This window comes from Argiope bruennichi, chromosome 11 (genome assembly GCF_947563725.1).
Source record: "Argiope bruennichi chromosome 11, qqArgBrue1.1, whole genome shotgun sequence".
In the NCBI taxonomy this organism is placed as follows: Eukaryota; Metazoa; Arthropoda; class Arachnida; order Araneae; family Araneidae; genus Argiope; species Argiope bruennichi.
In genome coordinates, this window is record NC_079161.1 from 40447626 (window position 1) to 40462056 (window position 14431).

The 14431-nt window shown below is 24.4% G+C and overlaps 1 protein-coding gene across 2 annotated transcripts in view; it reads right to left on the minus strand.

The window, feature by feature from the left end:
- Nucleotides 1-5783: 5783 nt before the first annotated feature.
- Nucleotides 5784-14431, minus strand: part of LOC129956971 (protein C12orf4 homolog) — a 41853-nt gene continuing 33205 nt past the window's right edge. For both annotated transcript variants that reach the window (XM_056069045.1, XM_056069046.1), the window contains 4 exons: nucleotides 13507-13706; nucleotides 10862-11092; nucleotides 6926-7051; nucleotides 5784-6168 (listed from right to left, as the gene is read on the minus strand). In XM_056069045.1, the coding sequence (XP_055925020.1) occupies nucleotides 6085-6168; nucleotides 6926-7051; nucleotides 10862-11092; nucleotides 13507-13706 (641 nt within the window). In that variant the 3' untranslated portion in view covers nucleotides 5784-6084. The remainder of the gene's footprint in view (nucleotides 6169-6925; nucleotides 7052-10861; nucleotides 11093-13506; nucleotides 13707-14431) is intronic.

Consider the following 14431-nt stretch of genomic DNA (forward strand, 5'->3'; position numbering starts at 1 on the left):
TTTTAAAATATTAGTGTTGAAAAAATAGTCAGCATCATTTTTAATCAGTTTTCATTCTTATTGAAATAACCTTTTCCATAAATTGTATACATTAAAAAAAAATTGTAAATTCTAAACTAATGCCTGATGAAACAGCTTAATCTTGTGAATCTCAAAAGGTATCTTATCAAGAAGTCTCAAAACAGTGCTTTAGCTCATCTTTGCATGCTTGCTTATTATATTTATGAGAAATTCTAAGCAAAGTAGTACTTTCCTTTTCTTGGAATTTAAACAAATCGAAATTATCATGGTGAAATAATTCTTTTTAACAGAAAATTGGAGCAGTCCAGTCACGCTGCTTGGAATTTAAATGATTAAAATTTGTAAATTCATCCAGTCAAAAAGATGATAAAAGTAATGAAACTTAAGAGTTTTTGAAATGCATTCCCTTTTCTAATTGGCTTCTATTTGTTAGGTGCATTTCAGTTTTAAAACAACAAATGGATTACTGTGAATAAACTTAATTTTCTTTTGTGTTAAATAGGACATTTGAAACAGTATGTATTATTGACAAAAACCACACTTACAAGGCTGACATTTTATGAAAGGGAGATTATAACCTCTTGTATTCCTTTATATTCAATAATTTACTTGCATTGTATAAAATGTAATACTTGCATTAAAGCAGTATTACATTTTTGATCACTGAATTTTCTGTCATTTAAAGTTTTTGATTGTTTTTATCCCTTTCTGAAAATTAATTAATTTAATTGTTTCTGCTTAAACATGATGATTTAATGTGTGTCATTACTAGGTTCACATTTTCCTTCTGTAGTTTGGATTTATTTGTGTCGTCATTTTATTCACATCATAGATATTTTATGTGGTTTTCACTTTCAGAAAAATCCAATTAATGCATACTTGAAAAGAGGAAAATTCAATGTTTAAATGTTCTGTTGTTGAAGGAAAGTTTTTACTTGAAAATAAGACTTAAATGCAATTTTTAAAGCTGTTTTTTGTATAACTTTTGTATTTAAAAATTTACAATTATGTTTGCTAGTATTATTTTTAACTCTACTTTCCAAATTCAGATTATAGATTTTTGTAAAACTATTTCCTTACTTAAATCAACTTCATGCTGTTAGCATTCTAATAGAAGTAATGAAAATCTTTTGAGGAATTATTGTAATAACTGAGAATTTTCTGTTAATTATTTCATAATATTACTTGGTTATCTAAACATTTGTAAGTGTTTCGTGAAAGCTAGAAAACTAAAATAACTTTTGTTTTTTATAATGAATCATTTAGAAATCATTACAGCTTATGTATTTCATTTATAATATAACTAAGATTCAATTGATTGTATTCCAGAATTTTCATTTTAAATTTTATTTATTTTGCTTGAAATCCTACAATATCATAGCTTTTAATGGTTTATATTTCATGTAAAACACTTAAATTTTGAATCATTTCCGAATTTATTTTTTAAAAATTTTTATTGAACACCCAGGCTTTGTAAGGACAAAAAAAAAAAAAAAAAAAAAAAAACTAAGAGCAATTGCTGTGGATTTCTAAAAAAGTAGTGTTCAAAACTGTTTGAAAAATGCTTTTTGTTTTTACTTTACTCTTTCAGAATTGCACCTTTTGATTTAATAATATCCCTTGCTTTCATACTATTATAAATTTATTGCTTGGAATTAAGACAGATATTGAAATTGGATAATATAACAAATTTCATAAATTACATATATAATGCTGAACTTCTACGGTTTTTAAATTTCAAGTTTTTTGTGCTTAAATGATATTTTACAAAATGACCATATTTTCTTAAGTTTCTTAACTTGTTTAGTGTATAATTTACTTAATTTTAAGCATTGTTTTTAAAGAAGGCAAAAAAAAAAAAAAAAAAGTGTTTTCGAGAAATAATGAAAAACTTCTCAGAAGTGCTCACAGCACTATAAAAAAAAGTTCATAAATAAGATAAGTACTAGATATCCTTAATGTTAGTGTTAATAATTTACTGATTCTTCTAGTTCTTGAATAAGAAAATTTTGATCATTTAATAAAGATAAAAAGTTGATACCCATCGATTTCCTTAAATAGTTCCCATAGCTCTTAAAATCAGTCAACATTTTTTTTTTTTAATTCAAAAAACTGTAGAGTTAACTAAGATGGTCTTATTCTTATTTGCACTTTAAGTCCAAAGTTCCTGAGAAAAGCTCATATTCAATTTAATCTTTGAATTAGATCCATATTTATTTCAAAAATTTTACAAAATGTTTTGATTTTTTCTAAAAAAATATGAAAGAAGTATATGAATAACAAATATCAATATGAAGTAAATGAAATTTTCTTAAAAAATTAATTCAATTTCTATAAATTACCAGTTTTTATATATGAATAAAAATGTTTGATATTTGTATATCAGTTTTTACAGTCCTTCAATTTAAATTAAAGTTGTAGAAGCTCAATTTTTTTACTAGCAGGGTTTTTTAAAAATCATTTAGCATTAGTATTCAACAACATCATTAAATTTTTTTTTAATCTTTTCCTGAGCCCCGCCCCACTTTTTTTTTTATTTCATGCATTTAAATGGAATGAAGATATGTTCTCCGGAGTATGTTCCAGAATCGTTAGCATTTATATTTTGAGCTGATAATGGCGGAAAGAAACCTTGACATATTTGAAAATTTATTTACTGAGTTCTAAAGAAAACATTAAGATAAGTTGCTGAAAAATAAATTATGACAATATTTGAAGTCATATACATGCAGGCAGTATAAATATTACTAAACACAATATATTTCGATGCTTATAAAATTAATTAATAAAATTTTTTTTATTGTAATTATTTCTTTCCTTTAATGAGAAATGGTTAAAAATGAAGTGATTTTATTTCTACAAATAATAATGATTTGTATAATATTTTAAGAATCAGTTATAATAATTAATGCTACAAAATGTTACACTTTGCTTACATTTTTAATTATACAAATTTGTATGATTAAAACTTGTTATTAATTTAGTGACTGTGTGGTTGAAGCCTACTGGAAATGCACCTATCATCAAAAACAAGAAGTGGGTTGTAGAGAGAAACTGCACTATGGCTAAAATTATGGGATTTCTCAGGCAGTTAATGCAGTTGGATGCTTCTGCTTCAGTTGTACGTATTCTACCTTGACATATATAATACTAAGAAGCTTTATTTACTTCTACTTCATGGCACATGAATTCCATAACTTATTTAAAAACATATTAAAAATGTTCATATTCCAGCTGTATTACATTAAGGGGACAGTGGACTTTGAAATAAGTATACAATGGTAAAAATATGAAATGTTCATTTTTTTTTTTTTCATTTTATCAACAAAATATATGCAAATATTAACTAAGATAGCATTAGAAAATTATTGTTCAATTATAGGAATAATTGTAAAGAGCTTAGAGGAATAAATATATTTTTGATTACTTTTTCTCGAAACAATGCTCTAATTAGATTAAAATATCATCCAGATGACTTAATTTTTAAGAAAATTATATAAAATTAATAAGAAAGATTTCAGTTAAATGTTAAAAAATATGTATATAGTTTTATGCTTTGAGCTCTTTTAATGAGTTAAAAATCAATTTATATCAACAAAACAAAAAAATTCTTATGAAACTTCATTGTCTTCTTTGTAAAAATATTTTTTTTAAATCAAGTTTTAATTGAAATTATAAAATTATATTCAGTTTTGTTCCAAATAAATTTATATAAGATAATAAAGAAAAAATAATACAAAAAAATTAAGTTGTCTAAAATATTTTGAAATTATTAAAAATTATATTTTTGAATTTGTTAAAAATAATTCATTTTGCTTTAAAGAGTGTTGCAAAGATATATGACTTTTAAATACTTTTATACTTTAATATATATGCATAAAAAATTTCATTTCTGTAAGTGAATATTTTACAAACTACCTATTAAAGTCCTTCATCCTCTTAAAGTTGAATAAATAGAGAAAAGATTCATATCACACATTTATGTAAAAGTTAAAATAAGACTGGTATATTGAGTCTCATAAGAATATGATCCTATGATATTAATTGTAGGTGATTTTAGTTATCTGTTAATGTTATTTATATTTCAAAAATAATAAACACTGTAATAAAGAGTCTTAATTATTAATCTATTATCTAGTCTTCTCAGTAGTTTAGAAGTTTCTTTTCCAAATCCAGACAGTTTTTTTTTTCTTTTATTGTTGTTTGCTTTTATCTTATCTAAAAATGCACTAACCATCTTTTATATCTTTATTTATTTAAGTATGTTCTACAATAAAAAAAGGTTTACTATTAAAAGTTCTAAATATGCATGTTGTTACTAAAAAAAATTAATAATTATTAGCATGAAAGCACTTTTGTAATAAATAAATGATTTCACAAATTCATGAGAAATCATTTTTGTGAAAGAGACAGAGAAATTAAGATAATATCAAAATACCTATTAAAAATTCATCTAATTGTTTATTATTTTTGGAAACATTTTTACTTTCACAAAATTTTTGATTTGTAGCAAGTACAGTTTTAGTTTGCCTTTTCAAAATATCAATAATTCCTGTATTCTATGAAAAGAATTTTTACCCTGTCTGCAACAAACAGAAGACGCACTCTCCAATATTAATTTCTTTATTGTTTAGTTTTTTATTTTTCATTACTACTTTGAAATGAGTTTATATCTTGAGGATATAATATAAAATGTGATTTATGATGAGTAATTTTTCAGACAAAACTGATTATTTTACTAAATGCTGTTAAATTTGCTATTAAACAAAAAAATCTTCAAATTAGTCCAAAAAAGATGCAGCAAAATATTATTTGAAAAATATTCCTTAAAATTCTATTCCTGAATAGATTAATGTTAAAAATAAATAAATAAAAAAACTAGCTTGAAAATACAATTTTGAAATAACACATTTCATTTTATTTTTAGTTTCTTTATGTGAATCAGTCCTTTGCACCAAGTCCTGATTCAGAAGTTGGAAATGTTTATGAGGTAATTTTTTTGTTCCATTCTATTTAATAATTGTAATTGTATAATGAATTTGTTCAAAATTTTAAAGAACACTGTCTTTCATTATAATCAAGCAATATTTTGTTAGATTTATTTTCATACTTGGAATTTTAGATTCAGAGTGGTAATTTTTGATACATAAAAATCAATGAAAAATGTCATTTTTGTTACTAAATAATTGATTAATATACTATATTAATATATTATTAGTATATATTAATATGCTAAGTAATATATTATTATTCAAAAATAAAGCCTACTTTCCAAAATATTTTTATTGCTACCAATTCATCTGTGTTGTAAATGTTATAACTTTGTTGAATTTAGCATTCCACTTTTTTGCTGATTATATATTAGATATATTCAGTTTTATCGTAATTCCAAATATGCCTATAACTTAGGTTACCTCACATTAAGTCATAATTAATGCCAAAAATGCAGAGATATAACATTTTTCTTAGTTCTCTTTAAATACTCCAAAAAACCTGATACTTTTTAAAATTCTTTCAATTAAATGTACACATATAAAAATAGCATATTGATAGTCATAAACTTCACTTTTTCTCTAATAAATATGGGAATTAAAATTTATAATATATGTTTAATGAAAGATTTGATTTTTTTTATAATAAAATAAATCTGTAGACATAACTGAAATTATATTTACATTAATGTTTTAAATAGAAAAAATTTATTCGCTTTCAGTGAAGTACATTTGTAGAAATTTAAAATAAGCATGAAATTGAATAAACAATTTTTGCTTACAAAAAGTTTATTGCAGCTAAGAAATATATACAAATTTATATCAAATTGTTTTTTTAATTGAAATAACAATAAATAATTGATATTTTTTTCTTTCAGTGCTTCAATATCAATGGGAAACTGGTGTTATATTATTCCACTAGTCCTGCTTGGGGTTAAATGTTCCCATCATTTTATAATTTTCTGCCTGATTATTTGTATAATGTTTCACTTTGTAAATGAATAAATATTTCCTTTCACACAAGTATTAAAAGGAATGATTTTTTTTTTTTTTTGATATTTTCCATTAGTTTTTATTTTAGTATAACTGGATTAGACACTCTAAATGTCGCTGATAGCAAATTAGACAAGCTTGAAAATAATTCTTCAGATATACCCTGCAAAAAAATAAGTGATTATATGATTGATAAAACAATGTGTAAATAGCATGAAAAGTCCAATCATATATTCATAGATAGAATTTTTCTGAAGATGGAGCAAATGGAATCAATTGCACATAAATTTAAAAGTATTAAGCTCACTAATAACAAAATTTAGATGCATGGAGAAAAACTAGTTTGTTTAATAATAATTTTTCTAATAATTTTCATATGATGGTTCTATAAAATCAAAATTAACCTTTTTTTGCGTTTGTGAATAAGTGAAGTTGCAAATATCTAAATAGGAAAAAATCTGTAGCTTTTACATCACATTTTTTTTTCATTAAATAATGAATAAAAATTCAGTATATATTATATGAAAATCTTGAAGTACTGCTATTAGAAGAAATCAGAGTACAACATTAATAAAAATTTGAATATAGGCATAAAGATGTCTGGGCTGATTTTGCATATTCAGTAATATAATACATGTTGTATAAGAAATGCTATTCATATTTGTGAGCTCAAATTTAATTTTGAGCAGTATATTTTCATCCAGCTTCTTTTTGTACTAAAGCAATTAAAATTGCATGAAATGAAACTCCTGTAGTTTTAATTGCTCTGTGAATGATGCAATTAATAGTTAAAATGTTAGAGAAAATAGAAATGATTTTTATTATATTCATCAAATTTTAAACTTTAGTCTATTTTATGTTTTATAATGTTATTAATATTTAATGTCTTACTTTTATAATATTAATATTCAATGTCTTACTTTTGGCACTAAAAATTGTACAGTTCTTGTCTCATCACCAACCAGAGAAGCCATTTCAATCATGAAACCTTTTATGCACTTGAACATTAGTTCTGCTCTTTTTAGGCACCACTGAATTGTCATCTCCTATTTCCAATTAATTAACAGATATTTATTAGATTTAAATTAATACTAAAACATAGGCACTTACATTAATATTTATATACATTAGTTTCTTAGAATTAAAAAAAATCAGTATATATAATATTAGTAAAAAGTATTATCATTGCATTTAAAAATAATGAGAAATATTATTTAATCATATTGAATAACTGGTAATGATATAAATATTTTAATCAAATAGGTTATACAAAACCTCAAAGTGAATGTCATGTTATTTCATCACCATTCTATAAATATTGTTATACAAAATTCTGATTTCAATAATTGAGAAATTGATATGGTATTATGAGAATAGCCTTTAAAGAGACATTGAATATTCAAATAATTTTACATTCTACATTTAATCTACATTTATAGATTCATACTTTAAAAAAAAATTTAAGCATTTGTATTTAATAGGAGTCAGCTACACATAAGTTTTTATTATTATTTAAATTGTTATATAAAAATTTTAACATGTTAGTTCATATAAATTTTTCCTATATATATATACTCTTTTGTATTTAAATTTACATATATTATATTCACCAGAACAAGATATAACACCACATTCAATAATAAAGCAATACATTTTATGCAAAGTCTAAGTAGTCAATAAGTACATTGCGAATTCTATACTAATTAATGAATTAAATTATAAAAATAAATAAAGCAATACATTTTATGCAAAGTCTAAGTAGTCAATAAGTACATTGCGAATTCTATACTAATTAATGAATTAAATTATAAAAATAAATAAATTGCATTAACTTTAATAAAATTTCAAATGTCTTTTTCCCCCTTTTCCTTTTTTCCCCCCCTTATAGTAAAAGAGCTTTTCAAACTTATTTATCTAACCCCATTTTCCCTGGAAACTTTTTAAAATATTGCAAATAAAACATATTTCTAAAATATTGCATATAAAACATAAATTAATACCAAATAAAAATAAATTCAATTACAATAATAATCTATTTAAAGAGTTTTCCAGTAATTTCTGCCATGCTTTTTTGGCATTTACCCAACTCCTGTTTTATGTGAGAATGAATAATAATTAGTTTTTATTGTTTGAGATTGAATTTTATTCTGCAGATTTTATGAATGCATTTATGGATAATGCTGAGTTATTTCTTTCTTCTGTTCAACATTTTTTTTCTGTTAGTAGATCACCATTTGTTTCAATCCTATATTAATGATTAGTCAGAAGTTATTGCTAACTTTTATTTTGTGATTAGCATTACATTGCCACAGAAATGTGGATTTCAGCAACAAATTTTATTGGAATTTATTATTTTATTGTTCTTTTAATCATACTTATTTTATTTCTAGGCATTTATGTTTGGCAAATTTATTATTTTATGAAGTTCAACTTTTTTTTGTTCCCAGCCTGTGTCATGTCCAATTTATTTCTGTTATTGGATAACTATTTGTTTCAAACCGATTTTAGGAATTAGTTTTTTGATTTCAGTGTTTCTTGACATTATGGATAGATAAGACCCCATTGCAAAGAAACAAAACTTCTAGTGTTGTTATACAAGTAAAGTGTACAGCAAATAATATATATGTACTTTTTAAACACTTTGCCAATTTTCATGAAATTTTTTCTATAACTTTCATTAGTTAATTTGTGACAATAATATCAAAGATAATGCTTGAAGGATAATATCTCATCTATATGGGCAATATATAACTAGCCAATAGTTTTTTCATATTTATGTATAATTATCAATTATTGTTTTTTTATTAGAACAATGAAATTATATTACTAAGGTGTTAGGTGTCTTCTTTATTTTTACATTACAAATCAAATCTGCTTGACATCTAGCAACTTTTAAATTTTATGGATGTTAGATACCTAAATTGTCATTTCTAAAGAAAGACAAAAAATTTAAAACAAGAATACTCAGACTTTATATTGAATGATATAATATTTAAATTCCAAACCAAAATTCATCCAGAGTTTTTAGCTAACTCATCCTCCAAAGGCATGACATTTGACAAATCCCTTTATTTCTATTAGCACTTGACTAAAATTTACTATTTCATTTACAAAAGATTCTTGTATTCAGTTTAAGTTTTAAAACCGAAATTTAAATTAATGATTATAATCTCAATAATTTGAAGTCTTCTATAGATAATTTTAAATCAAAGAACAAATTATCCCTTGCAAAAAATACACTGAATTTTTTTCTACCATTCCTTTCTATAATGAATTTTTGTCAATCTTTATTTTCCATATACTAAAATTGTTAACTTTCTTTTCCATAAGGAATTCTGTTCAGCCTTTTCCTTTCATAAATAATTTTTGTTAGTCTCCATTTTTGTCCCTTAAAGTAAAATTATTCCAATTTCCCTGACACAAATTATTTAAGTCATGTAATTTCCCAATTATATGTGATAGCTCAATTTTGCCACCAATGTTTAAAAATAAAAAAATAATCAATGAAGAGTTTGATTCTTATTCTTTTAAAATTATCATAACTTGGACTCTCAATTACAACAAACTGTTTGCTGTATCTCTAGATGGTTATTTTATTTTTTGATGATATAAAATAATCTTTGTGTTATTTTAATGTACCATTTTTAAGTAACTAAATTAAAATCTGCATAAGATAATTGAGTTTTCTGATTGGAGTCCATATATTTTCAAATATTTGGAAATTAGAGTTTTGATACAATTAAAATAACTTGATCATAAAATATAACTTTTTTTTTTTTTTTTTTTTTTTTTTTACAAATGGTAACTTTAGTAAATTATACAATAAATATTTTTTTTTTTACTCACTTTATTATTTCATTTATTTTTTAATCATTTTAGAAGCAAATATTCAATGAAAAATAATGGAATAATTGTAATAATTGAGTTCTCCAATTTCAAATCAAGCTCCTCATTAAATCCTCAAAAAAATATTACTTTTTATTTTTCTTTTGCTGTCTATAGACACCACAAAATTGTCCTTCATATAACATCATACATCACAGATGTCAAAGTTATTTTTCTTTTTCTATTTGTTGAAATGACAACTCAGTAATTCAATACTCTTTATCTCATGCTTTACTTTGGGAAAACTTCACAAAGCCATTAAGCGGTAACTCAACAGACAGTAAGAAAAGCTTTCTCAAACTGCATTGCAATTATGAAACAAATTATAAAATTAAAATTCTAAAATTTAAGCATACATACTTAATTTTCCTTCAGTAATTTGATTAAGACATGTCTTGAATGTCATTTTAAAAATATATTTCTAAATTTTTATGCACCCACATCCAATTTTTTTTTTCCAATCCCGTTACAAATAATAACACACAATTTGTTATAACTTGAATTCTGTTTTAACATAAAAGAATTTAACGATTTTCTAAATCATTGAGCTGTCTATTTACCTTTTTTAAGTCAAATATAATTCCATTATGACAAAAAAAAAAAAAAAAAAAAAAAACTATTAAGGAAACATTGTAAATATTTATGTAAAAACTTCAAATCATTTTGTAAATAATTATGAAAAATTCCCTTATATTGAATATATAAGATGTCAATGACCCTCCAAATCATTGAGGTGTCATTTAATTTTTTAAAGTCAAATATAATTTTGTTATGAAAAAAAACAAAAAAACATTAATGAAATAATGTAAACATTTATATGCAGATTATAAAAAAATTTCAAATTATTCTGTAAATAATTGAGAAATTCCTCTATTTTGAATAGAGGATCTTTAAAGTTATTGAAATATCTGTTTAAATCTTTTTTTAAAAAATAATCAAAAATGAAAATTTGTGAAATTAAATTCTCTTACTTCAGACATTTCATGGACTAGAAGGAGAGGTATAGTGACTGTGCACACATCATGCTCATGTGCAACCCTCAGAATGTTTCGAAGTCCCAATATAACTGGATGACGTGAATTAACATCTGCTGAACGTAACGTATCATCTACCACTAGATGAAACACAAGGTGAACTTCAGACAGATTGGAATGTCTAGTGATGTAAAAGTCTCCAGTTTTGAGAGTGACAAGGCTTTTTTTCTAAACAAAAAATCCAAAATATTAATTTAATTCTACTGAATATCATTTAGTTTACAAATATATGTATACTGCAATTTCTTGATACTGTCAAGGAAAATAAATATCCAATAATGTTTAAAATATGCCAGAATCATCTTATGAGTTTTCAAACTACATCAAGACATAAATGGAAAATGATTAAATGTGCTTATTTACATGTATAATGCATTAAATATAAACTAAATATTAATATATAGGTATGAGAATTCACAATTATTCAAATTCAGGTGCACAAACTATAAGAAAACTGCGCTAAATCAGACTGTATTTCATGGGGAATGCTTGGTTGTGGTGGCTAATTTTCATTTAGGCATTTGCCTAGGATCACTTGGTCGAGAGGGGTATAAAAGCAGGTCATTTAAAAAAAATTTATATTCTTTGTTGCCAAATAAATGCTTATAAAAAGATACAAATTCTGTGAAGATAAAATATTAGGTAACAATAAAGTAAATTATATCATATCAATGAACAATAAAGTATTAAAATAATGTTAACATTTTATGAAGTATAATTAGTCAATTCACATGTTTCATTATATTTACTTGGTTACGACTATTTATAACAGCGAATATCTGCTTCAATAATAATTTGTACAAACAAGGATGACAGGCATTCTGGTTTATAATAGATAAATAAAAACAAATACATATTCGCTAATAAAATAAAATAAAATAAAAATTTTAACCTAAAATAATTCATAAGCATGTTAAAAATATTAAATTAAATTGACATCTTATCAAAAAAGAACTTTAGAATGTTCACTGTTCAGGACCCCATAATACTTTAATCCACTACTGTCTGGTTTGAAAAATTGCATTTGAGAATACAAGATTAAAGCAATATGGTTAAAATAGTGTTAATTTGCATCAATATTTACCATCATAGATAAGGCTAATTTCTGCATAAATTATGATTAGCATTCATTTCTGCTATGGGGTATATATTGATATAAGTGCAATATTGCAATTGGATAAAAATAACATGCATCACAGATTTCCATGAGTAAATGATTTCAATGATTCCTGTTAAATTAACAGGTTTGGCTTAAGGCTTTCTAGGGCCATGCAAAATATGCACTCCACCAAATTCATTAATCTTTGTATGAAGTTATGTAGGTTAGAATAAGTTCTAATAAGGCAGAAACTTAGATGCTTCAGTTCCTTATCTCACTCAAAATGGTGTGTCTTAATTATTAATTAATCAAACTAAATTTATCTAATAAGCTATATTCTTAAATCAAACTCAATCCTAAAAATATTTTAATATACCATGACTAGAAAAAAATGTTCCTTTAAAGGGTTAACAAGTGGCTGATTACCTAAGGCTACTGGGATGAAGGGGGTCACATTCAAGTAGATGAAAAAGATAGTTTTAGCCTAGTTAATAAATAAATTTATAAAAACATAAATTCTATGAATTATTTTGTGTTAGGAACCTGATAAAGTATTATTATGGTTCTGTCTGTTTTATTAGATTTAGCTATTACAATATTCATAAAAATTCAGTATCTGCTTACATAATAATCACAGTATAAATGTGGATGCCACAAATTCATAAATAAAATTATATGCAGTTTACAAGACTATTAAAATAAAGTAAATCATTAGCATGATGTTAGGTTAAAAAAACGTATGTTAAAATATGAAACTTAATTGTTCAATTTATTAAAAAGGAATCTAATATTGTGTACAGTAGACTCCCAATTATCCGCGCCTGCCGCACTAAGTTTTTATTTTGCTTCCAAGCAAAGAGAAAATGCTTCCAAAGCAAAAAGCAAAGACAAATGACTGATTTCTTCAAAAATGTGTAGTTTTACAGTTATGCTTTTGTAATTACATAATACATTACAGTATTAAAACAGTACATATGTATTAATTTTTCTGTGTATCCTTGACGCCTCTCGTACGTACAAAGTACTTTTCTGGTTTCATTAACAAAATGCATTTTAAGTTAGTTTTGAGTGATATACTAAAATATTAAGCGTTAGTGAAATATTTCCTGCTGTTTATTTTACGTTTTATTGTACATAAAACGATTCTTCAAAGTTGGAATGACTTTTTTCTCTTTTGCTATACCCGTTTTTAGCTTTTTTCGGATTATCCGCTGCGGCCGCGCCACCCAATTCCGCGGACAATCGGGAGTGTACTGTACTTCCTTTGTCTGCATAATGTTTAAACCCACCACTGAGTTTAAGAAACATTTCTCTAATGGTATAATATGATTTTTTTCTTAGGATATATTCTAATGCATTAAATAATTATTCCTTTGTGACTAAGTACTATTATTGTATTCTTTTCCTTCGAATTTTTAATAACCATTTTAAATAATGAATACAGTTTGTAGATTATAATAATGCAAATTTATGCAATGCTCACAGTATGAGAATGAGATCCCTGAGAGTCAGATGGTGATCCACTAGATTTACCACTGCTGCTCTGGCTACTGCTGTCTCCTTGGAAGGCATTGGTGGCACGCCATTCTGCAACTCTCATTCCTTGTTGGCGGATTATCTCCAGTGCTGTATCTATGTCTTCAAAATGGAATTCTGTTGACATCTGACACACAGATGCAAACTCTGCAAAATATTTAAAAAAAGCATATTTCATTATGATTTTTATATATATTTTTGACGTGATAATGTTTATAGTTGGCATACTATCACCAAATTGCAACATACACAATGAAAAAAATTATTCTAAGCAGACTATAGGCTACTAAATTTGGTATGTCATGTTTCTTGGACAGTAAACGCTCACTAAGAAAGGATTTTTCAAAATTTAGATTACATTTTTAGCAAAAAATCATAAAAAAATTTCATTTTTCTTTCCTCAATGACTTTGTGGCATATTAAAAAAAAATGTTTTTATACTAACCAATTTTATTTTACATGATTATTCTCTAAATCTGATAAAAGTTTAGAGTCAAGTTTTTTTTTTTTTTTTTTTTTTTTCTTTTTTCAACAGTATTATTTTTTTAGTGCCTATATTTATACATATATGTGTGGCAAGATTATTAAATGCATTTTTATATGCATGTTAATGCTGTTAAGTAATTAAATATAAATCCTAAACATAAAATAAAGATAAATTAATCAAACCTAAGGCATTATGATACCATGAAATTTCAGACCTGAGATTCAAACATCTTTAATTTTTTCAATAAACATTCATATTCCCATTATGAAATATAATGGGAAAGGTTCATGGGCATTTTTATGAACATTTGAGGTATATTAAAAACATAAAATAAAAATATGTATCTGACCTAGTAATTAATTTTCTAAAGATAAAGTTTTCTAAG